We start from the raw sequence: 25920 nt of genomic DNA on the forward strand, positions 1-25920 counted from the left end.
TATCACTCTTGAGCATATGAAGTGCTTTAATAAACGAGCTGGGTATAGGATGCAAGTGGAGCTCAGTGAGGCCTAAAGTTCTCTGATTATTCAGCAGATTATTTTAGCTCACAGGTGCTGGGGTCCTGTGGTGCCCCTTCCCCTGGGTTTTCAGTGAGCTGGCACTGCCCTGTGTGCTGGGTGTGTCTGCACGGGTAAACGCATGTCCAGATCCAGGCAGCTGGGATCTGGGACTGAGGTGTCAGATTTGGGAGGGTTGCTCGCAGAGGCTGGTCACGCTGGTCACGCTCCGCCTCGCGGAGGCTTGGCAGCGGTCCTTGAACCGCCCTGGGCAGGCCACCAAGACAGAGATTTTGGCCAGGGGCGGGGGAGGAGGGCAGACTTGGAACTGTGTGCTGAGAGCCAGGTGAGGGGCCAGTCACATGGGCCCTGCCTTGGGCTCAGGGCAGAGCTGGCCAGCTGGGTGTTGAGCTCGAAGCTGGGAGCCCTGGGGTTGGTTCCCCATGGCCAGGTGGCCTCTAAGTGGAATATGTTGAATTTCTCAGTTCCCCTCCTTGCCAAAATCAGTTCCATTGTGATTTCAGTTAATCAGTAACTCACTCATGGTCAACTTTTTTAAAAAGTATTTTATAATAAATAATATTATATAATATTTTAATATATAATTATATATTATATGTTATTTATAAATAACATAATATAAATATATAAATAAAATATTTATATATAATAAAATATATAATATTATATTATTATATATTAACACTGGCTGTGTCTTACAGCATGTGAGATCTTAGTTCCATGACCAGGGATCAAACCCATGCCCCCTGCCCTGGAAGTGAGGAGTCTTAACCACTGGACCACAGGGGAAGTCCCCGTGGCCAGCTTCTCGATTCCCTTTAGAGTTAGTAGCTGCATCACTGATTCTGGTTGAACACCCTTTCACAACCTCAGTTCCCAGGTGCCGGCCGGACTGTGGCCACTAAGCTGTCCGAGTGGCCGGCCATGTCTGTTAGCTGTCTAGTGCCAGGCTGGGATCAGGCAGCAGAGGAGGGGACACGTTGTGGAAACCCTTCCGGACACTGGGAAGTGGCCTCAGTTTTCACGGTGAGGCAGGAAACTGAGGCTCTGAGGTGGTGGCTTGTTGCCTGACGTCGCAGCGGTCAGGGTCATGGGCTTGCCTGGAGCGCGTTTCCTGAAGCGGTGCCCTTGGCAGTGTGCCCAGACTCAGCCTCTCTGGTTCCATTTTGAGGAGCCGGCTTCAGTTACTCAGGTGTATCCAGCCTTTTTTTTCCCTCGGCCACAGAGCTCCTGGGGGATGGGAGGCATTTGTGCGGCTCTTGGGGAGAACGCTCCAGCCCCAGGAGCGAAGGGTTGTCCCCCAGGAGAAGGTGCCAGAGTGACAGTGTGGGGAAACTGCCCCCATCCTGAGACAGGAAACTTGTCCTGGGAAGCGGGGAGTCAGAGTGGAGGCAACATTTAAATGAAAAATTGATCTGTGGAAGGACCTGATCCAGTAGTTAAGACTCGGAGCTCCCAATACAGGGGGCCAGGGTGCATCCCAGTCAGGGAACTAGGTCCCACATGGCACAGCCCTCCCCTCCCTCCAAAAAAGTTGATCCATGGAAGCGGGGTACAGTCCTTCTGACCAGACACGTCTAGTTCTGTTCATTATCCAGCTCTTATTTCAAGTTTTTAAGTGTTATCAGCCACTAGAATGTTCTGTCATTCAAACAGCATGTGCTCCTTGTCTCATTACCTGTAATTTCCAAGACTACACTTTATTTTGTCCTGGCTTATGTTTGGCCCTGGTGGCTCCCAGGTGGGACTCGGATTCCGGAGGGGTATTTGGGCCCTTCCCTCCCCTGTTGCTCTTTTCTGCTTGGCCCATTCTTATTTGCGTGTGCATGGTTTCTCCCCCTCTCCTGGCCCAGCCCCCAGACCAGGTGGCTCCTTTCTTGGGTACCTGTAAGAAAGGGCTTTGGAGTTCCCTGGGGCCTTCGTGCTGCCTTGTCTGATCCTCACAGTGCTGTGAGGAAGGAAGTGTGAGCTTCATTGGGAAGAAGGGATCTATCAGAGGCACTTGTGTGTGTGCATGCTCAGTCGCTCAGCTGTGTCTGAGTCTTTGCGACCCCATGAACTGTAGCCCGCCAGGCTCCTCTGTCCATGGGATTCTCCAGGCAAGAATACTGGAGTGGGTTGCCATGCCCTTCTCCAGGGGATCTTGTCCACCCTGGGAGAGGGCTGCCACCTTCTAACTACCTGTTGATTCTGGCCAGGAAAGTCACCAGGTGACTCACCTTCCCTACAACCCCCCTGGCACCACCCCCCACCCGCGGTTTGTTTATTTAGGATTGCCAGGGTAGGTGATTATTCATTCAAATGACTGCTGAGTTCCACATGGTTTTTCTGTTCAGTGAAGAAATAGAGCCTGCATCTCTCTGCCTTCAGAGGAGCAGGAATACAAGAGGCCCCCGTGTCTCGAGATCAGCATTTCAGGCATCACAATCACACAGCTTCCCTTTCTGGGGTGTGCACCATTCAGGGACTTACCTAAGGGGTCCCATGTTGTTAGGCATTTTATTTTAAAATTTTTATTTATTTTAAAATATATTTATTTATTCGGCTGTGCTGGGTCTTAGTTGTGGCAGGTAGCATCTAGTTCTCTGATGACCAGTGATCGAACCAGGGCCCCCTGCATTTGGGAGCTTGGAGTCTGAGCCACTGGACCACCAGGAAAGTCCCTGTTAGGCATTTTAAATTCTCTCCTCTGTGCTTAAGATTTGGGAAGGTGGTTCTTACGATGCCAGTTTTCCCTTTTCATAACTGTAAGTGCCTCTGATAGACTTCCCTGGTGACTCAGTGGTAAAGAACTTGCCTGCCAGTGCAGGAGATGCAGGAGACACTGGTTCAATCCCTGGATCAAGAAGATCCCCTGGAGAAGGGCATGGCAACCCACTCCAGTATTCTTGCCTGGAGAATCCCATGGACAGAGGAGCCTGGCAGGCTGTAGTCCATGGGGTCGCAAAGAGTCGGACACAGCTGAGCGACTGGGCATGCATACACACAAGTGCCTCTGATAGATCCCTTCTTCCCCATGAAGCTCACACTTCCTTCCTCACAGCACTGTGAGGATCAGACAAGGCAGCACGAAGGCCCCAGGGAACTCCAAAGCCCTTCCATCTGAGCCCCTGTCCTGCTCCAGGGTCCAGGGATGAGAGAACGAGTCCAGGGATGAACTAGGAAAGGCTGCAGACAGCCCAGCTGACTAGGCCAGCAAAGCACTGGCCTTCTGAAGGAGCCTCAGTTTTCTCAGCTATAAAATTGGGATTAAATTGTCCCTCCGTGTTTCCTTAAGTTGCTGTGAGGTCAGGAAAAAAAGGAAGCCCCCAGATGTGTGTATCAAAGTACGTGGAATCCCGAGTGCTATGCAGGCATTCATGGGTGGTTTGGGTTAATGTGCAGGTGGGAAGCTTTCTCTGCAAACTGCTGGAGGAACTGTCAGTGCTCGGAGGCCGGTTCTCCCCGCCTCCTCCTGCCCGCTGGCTCTGGTTAGAATGCCGAGTCAGCAGTCAGGCATCTCCCTGCCTCCTATGGGAACTCTCACATAGTTTTGGTACAGCCGAATCAGGTTTAGCCACAGTGCAGGCACCCACATGTACGCACGTGCATGCGTGCCCCGTGCAGATAGGAAAACAGTGCTGGCCCAGCCCTCCACCTCGCCTGGCATGTTTGTAGGCGTGCTTTTACTTATCCCTGCTTCCTTAAACAGCATGCTCTACCTGTTTTCAAGAGCACACTGCGTAAGTCCTCTACACACAAACCTTCAAGATGCGAACTTTCAAAGATGCGAATGTGTATTCTCACGTTTCACCTCATAAATTAGTTCACGTGTCTGGCATGCATTGTCACGTGCGTGTGTCCTCTACAAGTGGTTGTACTTTTGTGTGCTTTACAGAATACAGTGTCTTTATTTGAACCCCAGGATGTCCCAAAGCAGGGCTTCCCAGGTGATGCTACTGGTAAAGAACCAGCCTGCCAATGCAAGAGACATAAGGGGCTTGGGTTTGATCCCTGGCTCAGGAAGATGCCCTGGAGGAGGGCGTGGCAACCCCCTCCAGTATTCTTGCCTGGAAAATCCCATGCACAGAGGAATCTTGCAGGCTACAGTCCATGGGGTTGCACAGAGTCTGACATGACTGAACCGATTTAGCATGCACACATCCGAAAGCAAGCATAAAAGCAGCGGTGATGTACATGGTACTGTTAAGTGCCAGCCGTTACACTATACTAGTGACTTTTCAAGGTACTGTAAGATTAAAAACAATTTTCTTTTTTTATGTGTGTTTATTTTTTATGTACTATTTGTGTGAAAAATATCATAACCCTATCACAGTACAGTACTATATAACTGGTTGTGTTAGCTGGATACCTAGGCTAACTGTTAGACTTACGAACACGTTGGACTTACTAATACTCTTTCGGAACTTGTTTGTATATAGGGGACTTACTGTACTTTCTTAGAACCAAGTCTAAGTGCTAAAATGCTACCCTTATTTTTGACATCTGCCTATCATTTTAAGGTGAGTAGTAGGTCTTATTTCTTACAACACATTAATTTTTTAACTGTATTTTATTTTTAAAACTTTTACTTATTTATTTTTGGCTGCACTGTGTCTTTGTTGCTGCGGAAGGGCTTCTCGTTGAGGTGGCTTCTCATTGTGGCGCACAGGCTGTCGACCACGTGGGCTTTAGCAGTTGTGATGCACGGGCTTAGTTGCTCCATGGTGTGTGGAATCTTCCCAGACCAGGGATCGAAGCCACATCTCCTGCGTTGGCAGGTGGATTATTACCCAAGGGACCACCAGGGAAGTGCACAACATATTATTTTTTAATCTGGGGCTTTCCTTACCTATGGGAATAGCAACATCTGTTCAAAATCATGCATTTAATGGTATAAGCAGGGGCTTGCTCTCTTGGGGAGATGGAGTCTCTTGGAGTTTCAGGTCCCTGAGCCCTGTGTTTCATACAGAGTAGTGCCTGTATGACAGCTGTGAATAAAGGACACTGCTGGTTTTGTAAGTAGATGAGGAGGTAGGTGTGAAGGAAGAGGAAATACAGTTGTTCCTGGGCTGAACTGTGAAAACCCTTTCCTTCCCTGTGGGCAGCACAAACAGAATGGTCTCTTTTACTTGACTAGAATGGCTCTTGTGCAGTCACATCAACAAAAGTATTTGTGGATCGGGGTCATTTATTGTTTGCTGGGGAAAATTCAGTGTAACCAGATCAGGTGACCTGTTTCTGCAGCCCATATGCTGGGATATGAAAATAGCTCTGCTATTTGGGGCCCTAATTTTCCTCTTCCGTTTTGCTATTACTTCTATTACTCAACGGTGGGAAGGCTGGGCCCTCAGTTACAGGAGATCCTGTGGAGAAGATCCAGCCCTGAACGGGAGATGGGCAGCCTTTAAGATCCTTGCCAGTCCTGATCACCTAATTTTAATTTTACCAGCAGTCTAAACTGTTATACATTGAGACAGTATAATCCGGTTTCTAAAAACCTTCAGATGAAGACAACGATTAAGATGACTTGAGGATCGAAATGGTCATTCTCTGAACAGCTGATTTAGAAATCTTGGCATTGAATCAGTTACTAATATGCTCAATGCTATGATCTTAAGCTCATACCATGAAAAACCTAAAATGCACATTATACGTTTAAAAAATGGTGTCATAGGGCCTGATGTGTAACTTGAGAGACCTAGATGTTTTCACGCAGGCCCTTGGCTACTCTTGGAGATTTTTCTGTCCAAAACCAGGCTGAGAAAAAGGTCCTCTGGGAAGAAATAATCAATATATGCTCAATGAAGTGAAGTGGTTTTTTTTTTTTTTTTTTTTACTTTTCCTGGAGAAGGCACCCAGAAGAAAATAAAGCTTGAGAACCAGGTAGCATTTGGGCAGTGAGGACAGAGTATGACAACTTGCTTCTTTCTGCCAAGCAAGGTTCAGATGGTGAGGACCACAGACAGATTTGCATATAGTCATCAGTATGCTGTGGACGCATGCGGCATCTCTCTGTAACAGAGATCATCCCTGGGCAAGGATTGCTGAAGCATGAATTGTTTGGGACCAATGAATTGTCCTATTCTCCACTGAATTCCATTAGGCAGTAAAACATGTGGTGTGCTGCAGCATTTTTGACCTTTACGTGAGCTTAGAATGTCACGTGGAAGGAAGACAGTAAGTGAAAACTTTACAGATTTAAAAGAAAGTAATAGCAACACCGATAAAAGATTAAGAACAGTATGCAGAATATTAGCCAAAGGTCTTAAAAACTCAAATCGTTGCTCTTTGCAGTGGTTACTCAGGGGGAGATCATAAAATAGAAAGCTGAGGTTTAGTGGGGAATCTCAGCAGAGGAGTGACGCCCCTGACCTTGGTCCCCAAATTGTCCATTAGGGAAGCAGCAGTCTTCCATGCTTTGGCATATGGAAGCCTTACTCCAAGCCTCACCCTCTTTAATAACAAAAACAAACAGGAAAACAAAACAACCCCTCCCCCCAAAAAACCCCTTTGGTTGTGTAATGAATCAGTCTGACTGTATGACCTGCGTCCTGCAAGTGCTACTCAGTGATGTCATAGCTTGTTGCCATGGGAGGCTAAAGAGAGCAATCATTGTGCATGAGGGCGTGCACACACACACACGTGGATGTGTTGAGACGAGGGGTTGTCTGGCAACAGTCACATGTCAAATGGCGATTTGCAGCTTAGAACCACAGAGAGGGTTTGTTTTCTTCTGTCTGTTCCAGTTATTAAACTGATGGCAGATGTCCTCATTAAGAGCTATTAGCACATCAGAAGATGTTTGCTGAGTTTGGAAAAGGGCTCACCCCTTTTGGACATGGACCAAAATACATCTCCAGTAGCCAACCACACCCTGAGGAGGACAGCAGAGGGGATGAGAAGCAAAGAGAAGCAGGTTCTCTTAAAACTCTACATCAGCCAGGAAGTCTTTTTTAGCATGAGTTTATATTTTAGTCAAAGACTTCTGTAACTTGAGAATGTAACATTGTAAAGTTGGATTTGCCTACTTGTTGAAACACTGTTGTTGTTACCCTGAAATAGATGTTTCTTGATTTCTCTTTATGGTACCAGAACCCTGTGGCAAGTTAGGGACTGACTGGCTTATATGGAACATCTATAGCTCTGAAGAAAGAAACTAATAGGGAAGTGAGTAGAAAGTAGAGATCAGGGGAGGAGGATTTGAAGGAGGCAGTGGTTATATTGATAGAAACATACTGGGAGAGAGTTGGGACCCTCGGTCTCAGGTATAAAGTGAGAAGCAGTCCTGGAGAGCCCCTGGCAAATTCCGTATTACCCTGGCACCTCTGCCTGGCTGCATGGCAGACCTTTGTACGTGTGTGCATGCTAAGTCACATCAGTCATATCTGACTCTTGGACTGTAGCCCGCCAGGCTCCTCTGTCCATGGGATTCTCCAGGCAAGATTTCTCTAGAACGGGTTGCCACGCCCTCCTTCAGGGGATCTTCCCAACCCTAGGGATCAGACACACATCTCTTACTCTCTTGTTTTGGCAGACGGGTTCTTTACCACTAGTGGCTCCTGGGAAGCCTGGCACACCTCTGTAGGTGCTTGAGTTCACTTCTGAATTCCTGAAGGACTTGAGGGATGGTGTTATCTCCCGAGCCATGCTCCTGATTCAGTAGCCTACATTTAATCTAGAGTCATATTTTTTCACTTCCATGCTATCAGTCTCCAGTGTAAATTTGGCTAAAATTTTCCTTAACTTTTGGGATTGATTCCATATCTCTCTGCGCCCTCATGAGGGCAATATGTGTATAAAGTTCTTCCCAAACCACTAAATGATTAACAATGACCTGGACTGTTAAACAAGATCAGAGGAAAGCACTGACCTTTATTTTGTAGGTAGGAAGCTAAGGTGCAAGTGGAAAAGGGATTTCAAGGAAAGAAAAAAGCACAGGAGATGGATGCAGAAACTTGCAGGACTGGGAGCTGGGTTTTATTTGGTTTTGCTTTATTTTTTTCCTATCAAGGTTCACTGACATAGAGAAAAAAATACCATGTAGGTCAGAAGCAACTTAAGTGTCTTCTTTTGAGAGATCTCACACCTACTGGACTAATGGCAGTATCATGCCCTTTGACACCAACGAGGCAAGAGTTCAGTCCCCTGGGACTGCCTTTCATGGTTGTGTTGCCTTGGCAACCTAAGCTGGCAGTGGCTCAGTTTCCTCATCAGAAATGAAAGACCATATGTTTGTCTTAAGTTGTTCTGAGGATTAAATTAGATACAGTTTGTGAAAGCTCGTGCTATTGGGCATTTAATAAAGGCAGTTTCCCTTCCTTCTTTCTCTTCTGCTTTTAAAAATTAAGATTTGAGCTCGCTATAAATAAAGCAAATGATAAAATGTATTTCAGGGTGGAATTCAGGCCAGTCAAAGGAGAAAGGCCAGAGAACGCATGTGGAAAGAAGCCGGAAGTGGGCATGTTCACCAGCTGTGCAAATCCAGCAGGCTTTGGAAGGTGCAGCTTCACAAATCAAATAAAAAGTGTTCTTTACGTTAAAAAAAAAAAAAAGGCTTAGGAAAAAGAAAACATCATCAGAGACCGTGAGCCAAATATTTCAGGCTCCGTCTGAAGACTGGAAGCCCAGGAATTTTGGAAATGCTACCCTTTCTTCATGTTCAGTGGTAGAAACCTCAAACTTCCTGCTGTGGAAAGTGGGGGTGGCCGCTGTGTTTTGTGTGTGCGTGTTTTTTTTTTTCTTTTGGTCAGGAGCAGGGTTCTTTCTTTCTCTGGAAGATTGCTGCCATCTGACGTCTCTAAGTGGCACTGTGGCTTTGCTTACAGCTCATCGACATTAAACAGCGGGTTATGGGCATCCCTGGTGGCTCAGTGACAAAAAACCTGCCTGCCAATGCAGGAGACATGGGTTCCATCCCTGGGCCAGGCAGATCCCCTGGAGAAGGGAATGACAATCCACTGTAGTATTCTTGCCTAGGAAGTCCCATGGACAGAGGAGCCTGATAGACTATTGTCCATGGATCACACAGATTTGGACGCAGCTGAGTGACTAACTCTGTGTGTGTGTGTGTGTGTGTGTGTGTGCACACGTGTGTGTGTGTCCACGCACACGTGCACATTTCCGCCTGGGTGCTCAGAGTCACTCCATGTCCGACTCTGCAACCCATGGACCGTAGCCTAGGCTCCTTTGTCCGCAGGATCCTTCAGGCAAGTATACTGGAGTGGGTTGCCTTTCGCTTCTCCAGGGGATCTTCCCAATCCAGGGATCCAGCCTGTGACGCTTGCATTGGTACCACTAGCGCCACCTGGGAAGTGCTTAAAGTGAGAGTTCGAGGCTCGTGTTTCTGGCTTGATGCCTGAAGATGACAGTAGGTGACTGGGTGGACACTTTTTTTTTTGATGATGAAGAATTTACTTCTTGTGTTTTTCTTCCTTTTGATGACATGCATAGTAAAAAAAAAAAAGCTTTCCAATAGTGTTACTACATATAAAGTCACTAGATATCTAGACAGGAATTCTGTAGGGTAGTCTGATTTTGACCTTTTTCTTACCTCTTCTTTGCTTTCTAGTGAATTCATGATGGAGATACCATACTCCCTGATTCTAGCCTGTGAAGCTCTGAGTAAAACATTTATTAAAACGTGCCAAACCCTTCTCCTCCATATTTGCAACTGTATTATTAGCAGACAGGCTGTGGAGCATGGGTGGGATTTCCCAAGAGCAACTTTGTTGACAGTTTTGATTCTCAGAGGCCCTAGAAGATTGACTTCCTCTTTTCTGGAATGGTATGGGCTTCTGAAGGTCAAGGGGTTCCCCCTCAACCACCCCTGCCCTGGGGCTTATAGAGTGCCAGGTGGTTAGAACCCACCTCTCAGGCAGTAGGATTTTGACCAAAGGAGCATCAGCAAGCGTCTCGTCTTGTCACTTTTCTAGCCCTTCCGCCATAAAATGCAGAGGACAGGGCTCTGGTTTCTGGAGTATGATCCGTGGAGGGTGCGCTGACACCTCTGAGCAGGCAGAAATAATATGTCCAGTTTTTGGAGCAGCTCCTGCCCATCATGGGGTGACTGCAGAGGCCTGCAGTGGTCTTCCGTGGGGCCATGCAGGCTGTGGTCCTGCATTTCTATCAGCCCTGAATTCACAAGCAGCCCGAGTTGTTAGAGGCAGTGTACAGGCAATTGGGAGGAAGTGAGAAGATCTGGGTTTGGAATCAGGACACCAGATCCCATTTATCTGACACCAACAACCTTTATCGCCATGAATAAGTCTCTTAAGCTCCCAGGGTTAGTTTCCTTAAATGGAAAACAAGGAGAGTTACCGTGGCTCATTTCTGTGGCTGTCTGCAGCTTTGAAGCCAGCTCAGTGTGGGATTCTGTGAGTATCTCACAGACACCCTCTTGTTCTAACTTGGTTGTTCAGTCACTAAGTCATGTCTGACACTGTGACTCCATGGACTGTAGCCCGCCAGGCTCCTCTGTCCATAGGGATTCTCCAGGCAAGAATACTGGAGTGGGTTGCCATTTCCTTCTCCAGGAAATCTTCCCAGATCAGGGATCAAACCCGTGTCTCCTGCATTGGCAGATGGATTTTTTACCACTCGCCACGTGGGGAGGCCTCTGCTCTGACTTCGCACTATCTTAATAGGATCCTGACCTTGGTGTGTATGCTGAGGGTCACTTTCCAGGCACGCTAAGATGCTCGCTGTGGGCAGAGAAGTTTTGGTAACACAACCCAAGGGTGCAGCCATTAGGCACAATAATAAGGGATTTGTTAAATTAGCAGTAACGCAGCTGCCTAAGAAAACACAGCCATGTCTCCCAAAAGAGTTTTTGTAGAATAACATTTAATGATACAGTACAGCTGACACAGGATAGGTGAAAATTCCCCATTTACCAAGCCATGATCCTGTTTTTTGTAGAAATGCAAGTATGTAAACCCTCGTGTAGCAGAAAGCCTGGAACACTGTCCAGGAAACATGGGTGTTTCTCTGGGAAGTCTCTTCTTGAGTGATTTGTTTTTCTGCCTATCAGGATGTTCTCAATGTCCTACTCGTAACAGGTGTTTAGCTTTTGTAGAAAGAAAACCGTTGTAAAAATTACTTTAAAATGTCTCATCGTTTTTTATGGACACTCATGGGCTCCAGCTGTGTGGGGGGCATCTTCCTGATTCCCCAGATACTGGATAAAGGACCCTGTGTCTCCTTTGTCTCCCCAGGAAAGGCAACAGCATGGCCAGCGTGTTGTCCCGGCGCCTCGGCAAGCGGTCCCTTCTGGGAGCCCGGGTGTTGGGACCACCTGGGGCTGCACCACCGTCGGAGCCTCAGGCAGAGCTGCTGGAGGGGGCGGCTCCCCAGCCCTTTGTTGCCTCCAAGGATCCATCCTGCCAGGAGCAGCCTAAAGAAGTCCTCAAGGCTCCGGGCACCTCAGGCCCCCAGCTGGTGGCCTTTCACCCCGGGCAGAAGGTAGGTTGATCCCCAAGTAGACAAGTGTCCACTGTCCCCATGCTGGGGTTCAGCAGCCCAGTGGTATCCCAAATGACAGGCCAGAAACTCTCTGGGCACTGACTTGAGTGCAGACCTTTTCCCTGCAGCTATATGAGCCCCTTGGACAGCAGGCTTCCCAAGAAAATGAGCCATTCTTAGCAGATCCAGAGCTCCTGCATGACAATTCTGGGCTCAGGCCTGCTCAGAGCCTCAGTGCAAAGCATGGCCAGAGCTCAGTTTCTCTCAATCTGCCCCAGTTTACAACTTTACAAAAACAAGGGAAAGGAGCTCAGATTTATGAAAGAGAGAAGATTGTATCTCACAGTCATGTATAGATGTGAGAGTTGGACCATAAAGAAGGTTGCGTGCTGAAGAATTGATGCCTTTGAATTGTGGTGCTGGAGAAGACTCTTGAGAGTCCCTTGGACAGTAAGGAGATTGAACCAGTCAATTCTAAAGGAATTCAGCCCTGAATACTCATTGGAAGGACTGATGCTAAAGCTGAATTTCTAATACTTTGGCCATCTGATGCAAAGAGCCAACTCACTGGAAAAGACCCTGATGCTGGGAAAGACTGAGGGCAGGAGGAGAAAGGGACAACAGAGGATAAGAGGGTTGGATGGCATCACCGACTCAATGGACATGAATTTGAGCAAACCCCGGGAGATGCTGAAGGACAGGGAAGTCCATGGGGTTGCAAAGAGTTGGACACAACTTAGCGACTGAACAACAATGAAGATTGCACCATTGAATTACCTTGAGACGTTTCAGGAGACGAAGGTGTCTGTTTAGTTGGAATGCCATTTGGATTCTCTTTTCCAGTTTCTGCTCCTCTGTGTTATCACTAGATCTGTTTGGCCTCATGTTATCTCTAGATCCAGATGAGTGGGCTTCTCGCTTATTGCCTTCCTAAGAGCTGATAATAGAGGCTCTACTTTCTGCCTCTCTTTTAAGACTTGTGTGGTCCAGATCTTTTTTCCCCACAAGGTGAGGACCCTGCCAACTGCCAGGCACCTCTGAAAGCGGTCAGTCCGCATTTTCATCACTACCATCTTGCTTCCAGGTAGACTCAGGCTTTTCTGAAGGCAGAAATGCAGAGTGTGAGCAATTCAAGGCAATAGTTGGGAACCAGCAGATATATAGAACTTTAGAGGCAAGTCAGATTAAGATCTCAAGAGGATGGATACAGGTTCCAAATTCATTTGATTTGAAATTTTAATCCATTTACATTTAAAGTAATTAGTGATAGGTAAGGACTTGATATTGCTATCTTGTTAGTTTTTTTCCTGTTTTATAATTCCTTTGTTCCTTTCTTCTCTTGCTGTCTTCCTTTGTGAGTTTTTTTTTTTTTTTGGTAGTCCTGTGCTTTGATTTCTTTATCTTTTGTATGTCTACTAGAGTTTTTTCTTTGTGGTTTCCATGACGCTTACAGAAAACATAAGTATTTTAAGATGATATCAACTTTAGTTGTATATAGACTCCAAGTTTAAAACAAGAAGTCTCAGAAATTGATACTTTTGCTCTCTCCATCTAAAGAATTTATAAAGATTTGTTTCAGTGAGAACTGATCCACTTTGGCTGGTCTGGATGTTCAGGTAGGAAGCAGGTACCCGGGAGCATCTGCATGAACTAAAGATGAGTCAGAGAATGCAGTTTGTTTCAGGTAGCTCCTGGGTCCCAGAACCTAGAGCACATGGAATGAGAACTGCCAAGTGCTGACCACTGGTTGCTCTTTCTCTCTCCAGGTTTGTGTGCGGTACGGGGGTCAAGAGTCCACAGGGCTGGTGGAGCGGCACAGTTGGGCAGAGGATAAGGTGACTGTCTGGCTGTTGGACCAGAAGTTACAGATCTGCTGCAAAGCGGAAGAGGTGTGGCTGGCCGAGCCACCGGGCTGCAGTCCCCAGGTGCCATCTCCAGAGCAGGGAACCCAGGCGCCAGCCTACAGGCCTGTGTCCAGGAACATTGATGTCCCAAAGAGGTTTGTGTGGGAGAACCTTGGCTCTGAAAGACATGTGGGTGTTGAGGTGGGGGTTTGGGGATGCCTTGGGTTGGGGAAGGAATGTAGAACTCCAGATATCTGTCTACTCCTGAAGATACCAGTCGGACGAGATACAGTGAGAGTTTTTCTCCTTTTGAAAAAAAACCTAGACGGGCATCTTTTCCTCCCCATAACTCTGTTATTGTTGTTTTAGTCGCACAGTCCTGGCTTGACAATTTTGCAGCTCCATGGACTGTAGCCCACCAGGCTCCTCTGTCTATAGATTCTCTGGGCAAGAATACTGGAGTGGGTTGCCATTTCCCTTTGGATCTTCCCAACCTAGGGATCAAACCTGAGTCTCCTGCATTAGCAGGTAGATGCTTTACCGCTGAGCCTCCAGGGAAGCCCTGGTAACTCTGTTAAGAGTGATATATATATATATAGCTTCATCTGGCTGAGGGCTATTTTTTTCCCTTTCCTGCTTAAACTAAAATTAGTTCTTAGTTTTTCATGATGAGAGAGAAAAAAAGTGGCTTAGATCAGGAGGCAGCAAGCATGTCCAGAATGGGCCAGATAGTAAATATTATGTCGGCTTTGTGGGACATGAGTTCTCTGTCACAGTTACTCTGCTTGGCTGTGATCTTGAGAAATCAGCTGCAGACAGAACTTAAACAGGCGGGCATGTTGGGCTCCAATTAAAATTTCACTTATGGATACTCAAATTTCAATTTTGTGTAATTTCCATGCGTCATATGTCAAGCAATAATATCCTTCTTTTGATTTGTAAAACCACTTAAAAACTGTTAAGCCAGGGACTTCCCTGGTGGTTCAGCGGTTCAGAATCCACCCGACAATGCAAGGAACACAGGTCTGATGCCTGGTCTGGGAGGATGCCACAGCTAAGCCTGGGAGCTACAGCTGCTGAGCCCGAGTGCCCTGGAGCCCTCGCTCTGTAAGCAGAGAAGTCGCCGCAGTGAGAAGCCTGCGCCCGACAAACTAGAGGGTCGCCCCTAGCTTGCTGTAACTAGAGAAAGCCTGCACACAGCGAGGAAGATCCAGCATGGCCAAAAACAAACAAATAAATAAGTAAGCTTTTAAAAAGCTATGCCATTCTCAACTTTCAAACCAGGCAAAAACAGACAGTAGCCTCAGTCAGGAGATTACAGAGCCCCAGCTAGATATTTAAAACCATTGATTTTGAATGAAAAATGTATACTTTGCTTTAGAAGTTTTAAAAAATTTTTAAAAAAAAATTTTTTTTTTAATCCCACTGCATAGTATGTGGGATCTTAGTTCCCTAATCAGGGATCGAAGCCCTGCCCCCTGCCCTGGAAGCGTGGAGTCTTAACCGCTGGACTATTAGGAAAGTTCCTGGTTTAGAATTTTATGACATGAATTTTTCCCCTGAGGATACAAACTGTACTGTGTTAGTTGCTCAGTCACGTTCGACTCTGTGACCCCTTGGACTGTAGCCCACCAGGCTCCTCTGTACATGGGGATTCTCCAGGCCAGAATGCTGGAGTGGGTAGCCATTCCTTTCTCCAGCAAATCTTTCCAACCCAGGGATTGAACCTGGGTCTCCTACACTGCAGACAGATTCTTTACCGTCTGAGCCACCAGGGAGGCTCTATGTTATATACTCTATGCACATTGATCTTTTCAGATTAAAAAAGAAAATCTGCTAGTGAGCTTTTTCTATGCTGTGCTATGCTTAGCCACTCAGTTGTGTGTGACTCTGCAACTCTGTGGACCGTAGCCCACCAAGCTCCTCTGTCCATGGGATTCTCCAGGCAAGATTACTGGAGTGGGTTGCCATGCCCTCCTCCAGGGGATCTTCCCAACCCAGGGATCGAACCCAGGTCTCCTGTATTACAGGCGGATTCTTTACCGTCTGAGCTACCAGGGAAGCCCTAGAGTTCTGAAGTGGGTAGAGAATCCCTTCTCGATGGGATCTTCCTGACCCAGGAATCAGACTGGGGTTTCCTGCATTGCAGGCGGATTCTTTACCAGCTGAGCTACTAGGGAAGCCCCGAGATTCTTCTATACAGGATATCTAAGCAGATGAACTCCCTGCCCCTGCAATCTGTTTGTGTATCTGTGCATGTTACTGTTATTGACAGTATATTCTGTGTCTTGAGACCAGACCAGAGCAGTAAATAACATTTGTGATTGTGGATTCAGTGGAACACTGGCAAAGAATTTGTCTTTCTATTCTATAGAAATAAAAATACAAATAATCATTCAAAAAGGGGGCTGCTGACATGTCTAATACATTACTAGTCTCAGTTTAGCTGCTTCATGTCATATAATTTAGTGGATCTGAATTGTAAAGAATAAATTGTATAATACAGTCCTTTGAAATAGAGGTGCCACCTGGAAAATTATTTCAGACTGACTTTTCATACTTTAGCATTACCTTGTTGATGGCTTTCATTTTATTTTCAAATAGTGTAACTTTATATGGATTAAGGAAATTATGTGTAAAATTTCATAGATCTCTGCTGTATAAAGCATTAAGGTTTGTTGGGAGATTTATTTTAGTATTTCTGGAGATTTTTTGCTCATTGGCTTATGTGCCAGATTCTGTTGACATTCAGAAGCTACCATATTATCTCATCACTGATACTGAGGGGAAGGGAAGGGAGTTGGTGAGTGGAATTGTTCTCCGTTAAATGTAAATATAGAGACTTCCTGGTGGCCCAGTGGTTACGACTCTGTTCCTAATTCAGGGGGCCTGAGTTTGATCCCTGGTCAGGGAACTAGATCCCACATGCTGCAGCTAAGCTTGAAGATACTGTGTGCTGCCACTAAGACCCAGCACAATCAAATACATTAAATAAGCAAATAAATATTTAAAAATTTAAATATAAAGCTAGAAAAGGAAGGTAATGATAGTGCTTTCGAATTCTAGCCAGGTGTCTTGTATGCCCTTGCTTTATTTCATTGCTTGGGCATGTCTTCCTTTCCCTCAAATAAAATTCCCAATTTTAAGCTGCAGAGTGAGAGTTAGGAAGTGAATTCCATGGAGAATGGAGCTGCCTCTGGGTGTCAGCAGTGGGATGGGGCCCAGCCTGCTTTCCCTGGGGTTGACTGGTATTATCAGAGACACTCAGAACTGAGTACTTTTCATGAAGATGGGGAGAGGTCCGAGTGCTTTATTTAACTCTATTACTTGACCACATACCGACTGATCGGAGTAGGGGCCCAGACGGGACATTCCAGGAACGTAAGATGCTCACGTGACCTGCTGTGTCGGGAAGTAACCTCTGGCTCTCACCCGTCTGAATCCAGGAGGTCGGATGCGGTGGAAATGGACGAGATGATGGCTGCCATGGTGCTCACGTCACTGTCCTGCAGCCCCGTCGTACAGAGTCCTCCCGGGGGCGAGGCCAACTTTTCCGGTGAGGAACGGGGCCGAGTGGGTTCTGGGTGCGGCCGAGGCTTCCTCTCTTTCGGAGTTCGATGCTTCCATTCTCTCTCCTCAGTTTCCTCCTCTGGGGAGAAGTTTCCTGGTGCATTGTGAAGATGGTTGAGTGCGAGACTGAACCTCATTGGCCACCTGAGTAAGTTCTTCCACGGGAGTAAGCGAGCAAGGCACTCGGGCTGCACGAGGCCAGTAGAGGAGCGTTTAGTTGTAAAGGTAGGAACGTACTAAATGATCCCCTCGTGGCCTCAGCCGATTCACGGCCCCCTTCCAAGTGCCTCATTCAGCCTCGTAAATTAGTGTGGAATAAACGATCTGAAGTCTGAAATAAATCTAATTGCTTAATGCAAACCAATAGAAAGACTTCATAACAAATTTATAAATTAAAAAAATGCTAGCACAACCCCCCAAATACATTATGAGTAATATGGGAGGAAGGTGGGTTGCTGGATATTAGTAGTTTGACAAGGTTTGTGGTGAATCTGAACCTTTTTTTTTTTTTTTGAAATTTGTTATCTGGCTGGCCTAACTTACTCCCAGGGAATGACTTTTTTGTTGGTGAGATCTAACTGAATTGTGAGCTTCTTAAAACCTTATAGGAGAATAATGGAGTCAGTTTTGAACATATCAGGTGGAAAGTGGCCTTTACAGAGTGTCCCTCATAAGTAATCTCTCTACTTAGAAAATAAATTTAAGGAAGTGATAAGATTTACTTATTTCACCCAAGGCCTGTCATCAATGGCTAGACTGCTAGAAGAAGCTATTGCGGTCTTACAGCACCAGTTGAGGGGCAGAGCATCACACACCCGTTCTGTGAACACCTGGGGCCCACACCAGCAACACAGGAGGAGAGGAGTCAGCTAAAAATTATTCATTTATTTGGTCGTGCTGAATTTTAGCTGTGGCGTGGAAACTCTTAGTTCTGGCATGAGGAATCTAGTTCCCTGACCAGAAATTGAGCCTCGGCCTCTTGCATTGAGAACTCAGAGTCTCAGCCACTAGACCTCCAGGGAAGTCCCATAGAGTCAGTTTTAAGGTCTCAGGAAACTACAAGTTTAGGAGATTGAGGAGGTTGGTCAACAGGAAGAAGATCCAGGAAAATATCATAAAGGGAAAGAAAATCATTGACTGAAATTCCCCTCGGCTCGTGTGTGTGTGTGTTTGTGTATGTGTGTATGTGTATAGTCCGTTCATATATGTTCACACACAGACCCCAACCCTAGCATATACCCATCTAACTGATAATATGCTGTGATACCTTAAGTTCCCTTGATAAACATTTTTTTATTGTCTGTTAAAGGGGTTTTCCCATAACAACATATTTCTGGTCTTCCATTGAAGTAAGTGGGAAGATAAGGCCTCCTTGGCAGCTAATTATGTTGATGTATTCTGGAAGGTGAGGTCTCTACAACAACCAAAACCTTGCTCTAATCATGGTTGCTTTTTGCAGAATCCACCCATTCCTCCTGGTGTCTGTATTGTTAGGATGGCTCTGCGTGGGCCTGTGGAGAGCAGAGGGCATTACAAGGATTTCTTAGAAGTTCAGGGTGCATTGGCCTGGGAACACTTTGTTTTCCTGGTACAGAATCTCTGTTGACCCTGCCCTAGAAAATTGTATGATCTAAGGTGGAGTGATTTATGTTCCTCTTATAAGATATATGGGGCTTCCATAGTGGCTCAGATGGTAAAGAATCTGCCTGCAATGCAGGAGGCCCGAGTTCGATCCCTGGGTCAAGAAATGGCAACCCACTCCAGTATTCTTGCCTGGAGAATCCCATGGACAGAGGAGCCTGGCAGGCTACAGTCCTTGGGGTTGCAGAGTCAGACATGACTGAGCGACTAAAACTTTGTTTCACTTATAAGATACCAATTAATTTATGAGTTTCACTTTTTAGCTTTGTTTTGTATTTTTCCTTATGTGCCAATTTGCCAGTGTTGGCACTGAGCCACTTGAGTGGCTCCTCCGTGCAAGACTGCTGTATTGTGGGGCGGGCCTGTTCTCTTCTCCTGTCCTGATGCCAGATGTCGCGTTCTTCCCCTTCGCCCATCTCTCCCTGATGGATTTCCTTAGTGGACTTGTGAGAATCATTGGCGGCTCCTGATTGCTTTCCTGAAGGGCTACCCTATTTTTAGCCTCATGTGTAGATGCCATAAACTCTCAATTTCCAGGAAGTCATACCTTTGAGACTCGACAGTGATGCTTAGGGAAGGCAGAGTTCATTTGGCCCATTCTGTTTGGGCAGGCTTCTCCTAGCATTTAAGACTTAAATAAGGAGAACCTGCATTGGAAATATGGAACGTTGGGTGTCTAGGTTAGCCTGAAAGTGGATTGGAATATGGAGTAGGATGAGAGGAAAGCAGTGGGATGCTTATCCTGGCCTCGGGGGATGTGGTCGATGGTCTCAGAATCCAGGGTAAGGAGGCCTTGTGGACCACTGCCCATGTGGAAGTTGGGGCTTGGGGACAAGGCCACCATACCTGAATGTGTCACAGGCTTTTCCCCTTTTCTTGCTATTTCTGTGGATCAAAATTTCAGGTTCTCCTGTTGTATAAATCGGGCTTCTCTAGTGGCTCAGTGATAAAGAATCCACCTGCCAATGCCCACTAGCCAACGCAGGGGATGCAAGTTCAGTACCTGGGTCAGGAAGATCCCCTGGAGTAGGAAATGGCAACCCACTCTAGTATTTGTGCCTGGAAAACCCGATAGACAGAGAAGCCTTGTGGGCTATAGTCCATGGGGTCAGAAAGAGTCAGAAACGACTTAGTGACTGAACAACAACAACTAAATGAGGTAAACTAGCACATTATTGACCAAAGAATTTTTGCAGAACCTAATGCCTGTGGCCGCCGATTTGTTATGTCAATGAATGTGAAACATCTCCGATCAATAATGTTCGGGTAACAAAGGACGTACTAATGGGTCTCTGGCCAATGAGTTGTCAGTACAGGGTTATGGCCCAGGCACGGAAGAGTCTGGGCTGGGCTTAAAGCAACCCAAAGGGAGGCAGTTTAAAACCTGAACATTTCACACGGCTGACTGATCTTCCTGTTCAGACGTGTTGCTGGGAGCAGGGCAGCGAGTTCAGGCCCTGTCGGGCGAGCAGGCCTCCTGTCATCTCGTGATGAGTCTGAACTGTTCTCAGAGCTTGTCTTTCTTGCTCTAAGCGTGTTCCCTGTGGATAAAAGCAGGAGCCAGCTCTGGTAAAGGCTTCACCTCCTGACAGCTGTGAGAGCTGGCTGAATGGTTTCTTTTCTCACGCAGGTTTTGATGTTCTTGCCTGGGTTTAAATTATCAAAAGGCATCTTTTAAGAAAGCCTGGTTAACAAGGCCTTCTCCTGGCCTCTGCATCCTACTCCACTGCTGGGAAAACTTCCCAAATGTACCCAGCCCGTTTGTGCGTGGGGTGGGGTGTGGGCAGGAGAGGCTTTTCCTCTCCCCTCTCCCTGCTGTCCCCTTACCTTTAAAGTGAGAGGTACCTTTTGATTAGGTTATCTTTCCATTAATAATACAGGTCTCCCCTGCTATCTGAAAGTAGAGCATTTCTGTGAAAACTTTCAAAAACTGAAACGGTATAAGGCAAAGAAACAGTTACCTTAGGACGCCTCTTGGCTAACGGATGCACAAAATACATTGTGATAAAGCACAGATACTCGCAGGTTCAGTTCAAAGCTCTGGGGGCTGGGTGCTGAGATGCTGAGTGTGGTTCCTAGGAAGGGGCCTGGACTGTTTGGGGTGCCCTGCCTCCGTAACAGCTCGCTGCAGAACCAGCATTGAAAACTGTGTCACCTTTTCTCATAAAGTGAAAGTCCTCCTTAGATTCCTTTCAGTTAGTGAAAACAGGTCCTGATGCAAGGTTGTCACTCGGTACTCGTGGGGGTTTGGTTCTAGGACCCGTGCGGATACCCAAATCCATGGATGCTCAAGTCCCTTGTGTAAAACAGCATTGTACTTGCTTGTGAGTTATGCACATCCTCCTGCGTATTGTCAATCATCTCTAGGTTACTTATAATACGTAACACAAGGCAGATGCTGTGTACGATGTTGTAAGTAGTTGGAAAGACAGTGTAAATGCCTTTTAAATGTTGCTGTTTAAATGTTTCGTTGCTGTGTGGCAAATTCAAGTGTCACTGTGGGGATCTTTCTGGAATTCTTTTTCCTAAATATTTTCAGTGCGGAAACTGGGGATTTGGAGGGCTGACTGCAGGTCTTGCATCTGAAGGAAAAGGTAATAAATTGAACTTTCGAAAACTGGGGGACACCTGCACACAAAATACAGCTACAGAGTGTGTCTGGCGGTCAGTGATGATCAGCACAGCTGTGGCAGGAAGGGTCCATGAGAACAGAGCAGTCTGCCACCCACAGACGGTGCTGCAGTGAAGGGGCCCATTCCTCATTTTTACTAAAGCCCAGAAAGGGGAGAGGTTTGTTAGGGAAAGGGTACTTTGTCGGTTTTTGTTTCTCCCCCTTGGAGTACAAAGCCAGGCAAGCAGAACCCGGCATTAGATTCAGGAGCTCAAAAGGTACCTTTTTAAGAAAACACTATTTATGCATCTATTTTTGGCTGTGCTGGGTCTTTGTTGCTGCTCAGGCTTTTCTCTAGTTGTGGCTGCAGGGGGCTACCCTCTACCTGCAGGGAGCCAGCTTCTCCTGTCACAGAGCACAGGCTCCAGGGTGCTCGGGCTTCAGTCATTACAGCTCCCAGGCTCGAGAGCACAGGCTCAGCAGTTGCGCCCAGGCTTAGTTCTTCCTTGGCCTGTGGGATCTTCCCAGACCAGGCATCAAACCCGTGTCTCCTGCATTGGCAGGTGGGTTCTTTACCACTGAGCCTCCAGGGAAGCCCAGGAACCCAGACTCTGAACTAGGGTGCCCTGCCCCCGACTTGGGGCTGTCTGCAGAATGTGGCGTGAGCAAAGGGACAGGCACCGAGCATCCTCTGTCCTCTCCTCTCCAGCCTCCCGCACGGCCTGCGACCCGTGGAAGGAGAGCGGCGACGTGTCAGACAGCGGCAGCAGCACCACCAGCGGGCACTGGAGCGGGAGCAGTGGCGTCTCCACCCCCTCGCCCCCCCACCCCCAGGCCAGCCCCAAGTACCTGGGGGACTCCTTCGGCTCTCCCCAGACTGATAATGGATTTGAGACCGACCCGGACGCTTTCCTGTTGGATGAACCAGCTCCCCGAAAAAGAAAGGTGCGTGGCCTGAGCTTTCAAGCTCAGCTGCAGAGGGGCCAGGCCTGGTTTCCCCGGCCTTCTCAGGCTCTATCCTGTTTCAGTGATCCATTTTAAAAAAAAATTAATTAATTAGTTAGGCTGCACCAGATCGTGGTTGTGGCATGTGGGATCTAGCTCCCCACCCAGGGATTGAACCCCGGCCCACCCTGCGTTGGGAGCTCAGAGTCCAAGGCCTTGGGCCATCGTTTCAGCTCTCCTTTGCTGCTTCTCTTTGCTCTTGATATTCCCAGAAGCCCGCCCCTCCTCTCCAGTGCCGCCTCACCTCTGCCCAACCCGGCTCTCCTGCAGAGACCTCCATCAGGGCTTCCCCTGTCCCCCAGCCCTTCTCCCCTCCCCCACCGCATCTCCTCTCCTCCATCCCCCTGCCCCCAAGCCCACCCCCATCTCCGCTCCAGACCGATGCCGGCCCCCAGGACCAGCTCTCTGCCCGTGTTTGTCGGTCTCTCTGGTCTCTGGGAACCCCTTTACTCGACTGAGCCTTCTGCTGGGTCCTGTTGGATGTGACTGGAGCCCCACTGGGTGAGGCTGAGCGGGTGGACATGACCTCCTCATCCCTTGTTCCTTTCCATCCAGAACTCGGTGAAGGTGATGTACAAGTGCCTGTGGCCCAGCTGTGGCAAAGTTCTGCGCTCCATCGTGGGCATCAAACGGCACGTGAAAGCCCTCCACCTGGGGTAGGTACGCGCGCAGAGCTCCTCTGCCTAGGGCGTTCTTCAGACCTCCTCCACCCGCTGATTCCCCAAGACCCACACCCCCAAATGCTTCTGAGAAACTGGCTGGCTGAGGACCCCACCCATCCCTGATCCTGGGCCCTGTGGAACAGCCCCTTTGCTGGGATCTTTGCTGGGAAGGAGGCCCTCCTGCGTGGTGGGTGTTGATGCTGTTAGTGGGTATGTCTTCTCACCCCTGGAAGGAAGATGGTTCAGTTCTGGGCACTTAGAGGATGGTTAGTTACTTAGAGCCTGTTGCTTCCCCTTGGGGAGCTGGGGCTCCCCTCACACTGACACCTGGAGCCGGAGCTGCATATGGCCAAGGGGACCGACTCATAGTCCTTCCCCTGCCGGAGAGTGTGACCGTGAGTGAGTGATGTCCAAAGAGGACCCGGGGCAAAGCGTGAAGCAGATCTGGCCAGAGGAGAAGCTTCGGTGCTAGGGAAAATAATTCCCCTTGTGCCAGGGTGCAGTCCCTGGGAGCCCGTGTCGGGACCTGGGCTCCCACCTGTCCTCCCGGGCTCCTCCTGTGACTTGCTGGTGGCCCTGAGCAGGTGCTCCCCTCATGCCTCGCTGTCCCCTGTGTTTGGACCAGGACGGCTTGCCCCTGGTCGTCACCACATCTCTGTCCCCTGCAGGGACTCCGTGGACTCCGACCAGTTCAAGCGGGAGGAGGATTTCTACTACACAGAGGTGCAGATGAAGGGGGAAGCTGCTGCAGCTGGCGGCCCCACAGCCGACCCGGCTCCGACCCCCAGCGTGACCAGCCCGCCCCTCACCATCCTGCCCCCACCGCCTCCTCCCAAAGCCCAGTCCTCAGGCCCGGATCACCCTGGCCTGGAGTCTTACTTGCCCTCCGGTGCTCTCAGCAAGTCAGCTCCTGGCTCCTTCTGGCACATTCAGGCCGACCATGCATACCAGGTATGGGGACCCCCTGGGAGCTCAGCCTAGGGGCCGTGAGGGATTCCATGCCTGTCACTGGTCAGCCTGATCACAGGCCACTGACCACACTGATTGGAGGCTGAGTCCTCAGCTGAATTACCCATCTCTTACTTCTTTAAGGAAAATGACTTCACACTCAATAAACGCAGGAATTCCAGAGTTGTACCTTGGTGACTGTAATGAGTGGTTACTGAATCTGACTGAATCCCTGAGTGACCAGGTTGATGGATTTGGACGGGGGAATTGGTCCATCCTTGGTTATAAGGGGAGAGACTAGGGTAGTAGGGTTTCCGAGAGCAAATCCCCAATTCTCAGAATTGTACTACATTAGATAATCTGGGACTCGGTGTTTTGAATACCTACTGTGTGTCAAGCTGCAGGGTAAGCTTTGCAGTAGAATAAGATATATAATTCTTGAGCTTGTGAAGTGTACGGTTTAGCTGGAGAGAGAAATGAATGTGTAACTTGATTAATTATAATAAGTAGTTAAAATATCTTACTGGAGGCACAAGCAATTGTGGTGGGTACAGGAAGGACCAGGCTTCCCTGGTGGCTCAGTGGTAAAGAATCCACCTGCCAATGCAGGCAATTCGGGTTCGATCCCGTTGGGAAGATCCTCTGGGGAAGGAAGTGGCAACCGGCTCCAGTATTCTTACCTAGAAAATCCTATGGACAGAGGAGCCTGGCAGGGTACAGTTCACGAGCCGGACACAAGTTAGTGACTCAGCAACAATAGCCGTAAAGACCAGGGTATTATGCCCATTGGGTTGGGAAAGCAGGCATGGAACAGGTGGCATTTCGGGGGTTTTCTGCTGCATGTAGTAGGTGCCGAAGATTCTGTTTGCCAAGTGCAAGTTTTTCTTAAAATCCTTTGATGCCTACTGCTTTTTTCTGACTGAAGGTTGATTTGCAAGTTAGTAATTAAGAAGCAGTGCTTTCCGTCGGAAAGCCTTTAGAGAGCGAGCCAGCTCTCCTCCTCATTAGAATGAGTGGTCATGAGTGGTCGCTCAGCTATTCCAACTCAGGTGGCCCTTCAGGCCGCCAGCTGTCCCTGTGACATGAGGCCTGGAGAGGGCGGTTGGTGATTTTAGAAACAAACCTTGACCTGGAGAGTCGCTGCTTCCACGCGGTTGCCCCAGGGGTGGCAGGTGCTTAGCACGGTGCCTGTGCCCCAACTCACAAGGCTGAATTCCTGGGGGAGCTGCCCCAAGCATGTTCTTGGTAGGTGATCCCGCCAGGAAGTTAATCTGCGGAGATGATAACTCATGAGGCTGGCACGTAAACCAGCTCCAAGAGGAGAGCTCCAAAAAAAAGACTGGAGCCCGAGACAAAGGCGACTCCAGAGAGCCGGTGCTCTGCTGTTTCTCTCGGGAGGGGCATTTTGGGGGTGTCCCAGGACTTTGTAGTGTGAGGTGCACCTGTTGCTGCAGACCGTGAGGTCGCTGGGGTGGGAGGAGGGCCCTGAGAGCTTCCTGAGCCGGGCCCTGGCCGACGCGCTCTGTCTCCGCAGGCTCTGCCGCCTTTCCAGATCCCGGTCTCCCCGCACATCTACACCAGCATCAGCTGGGCCGCTGCCCCCTCCAGCACCTCCGCCCTGTCCCCGGTGAGTGTGCCCAGCGCTCCGAGCCCCTCAGCCCTTCCAGGGGCCCCAGAACCAGCCGAGGGCTCAGCCGCACACACCCCATGCTGGAGGCCTTTCCCCCTGAGCTCACTGCCTCCTGCACCCCAGCTTCTTGAAGGTCTTCATACCCTTGCCCACCCAACCCCACCACCACCAAGAGTCACAGGTGCCCATGGAATGTGGGAGGGGCGTGCTGGTGAGGAGCACCCAGATCAAGTTTATTGCCAAGATCCTGAGGCCAGGTGGGATCAGCACCCTCTTTAGTCCTGAGCCCCTGGGGGTGCTTGGTAAGGTTTTGATGCCAAGAGGAGGAGGCAGAGGACATGGGGAAGCTGGAGAGGAAGAGGGAGGGTGAGAAAGGAAAGAGGGGCGTGTGGAGGGCTGTGCAGGTGGATCAGAGCTCCCCGGGCCACTGTGGACCAGCGCCTTAGGTTGCTTGCCCCCGAACTGAAATAAATCGGAAGTTATTTT

The 25920-nt window shown here is 48.4% G+C and overlaps 1 protein-coding gene across 1 annotated transcript in view; it reads left to right on the forward strand.

Annotated features, from left to right (window-relative positions):
* Nucleotides 1-25920, forward strand: part of ZNF395 (zinc finger protein 395) — a 47181-nt gene that overhangs the window by 17132 nt on the left and 4129 nt on the right. The window contains exons 2-8 of the mRNA XM_068973869.1: nucleotides 11277-11523; nucleotides 13290-13522; nucleotides 16814-16923; nucleotides 21899-22134; nucleotides 22750-22850; nucleotides 23525-23807; nucleotides 25339-25431. Of these exons, the coding sequence (XP_068829970.1) occupies nucleotides 11290-11523; nucleotides 13290-13522; nucleotides 16814-16923; nucleotides 21899-22134; nucleotides 22750-22850; nucleotides 23525-23807; nucleotides 25339-25431 (1290 nt within the window). The 5' untranslated portion in view covers nucleotides 11277-11289. The remainder of the gene's footprint in view (nucleotides 1-11276; nucleotides 11524-13289; nucleotides 13523-16813; nucleotides 16924-21898; nucleotides 22135-22749; nucleotides 22851-23524; nucleotides 23808-25338; nucleotides 25432-25920) is intronic.

The sequence above is a fragment of the Capricornis sumatraensis genome, chromosome 6 (assembly GCF_032405125.1).
Source record: "Capricornis sumatraensis isolate serow.1 chromosome 6, serow.2, whole genome shotgun sequence".
NCBI lineage: Eukaryota > Metazoa > Chordata > Mammalia > Artiodactyla > Bovidae > Capricornis > Capricornis sumatraensis.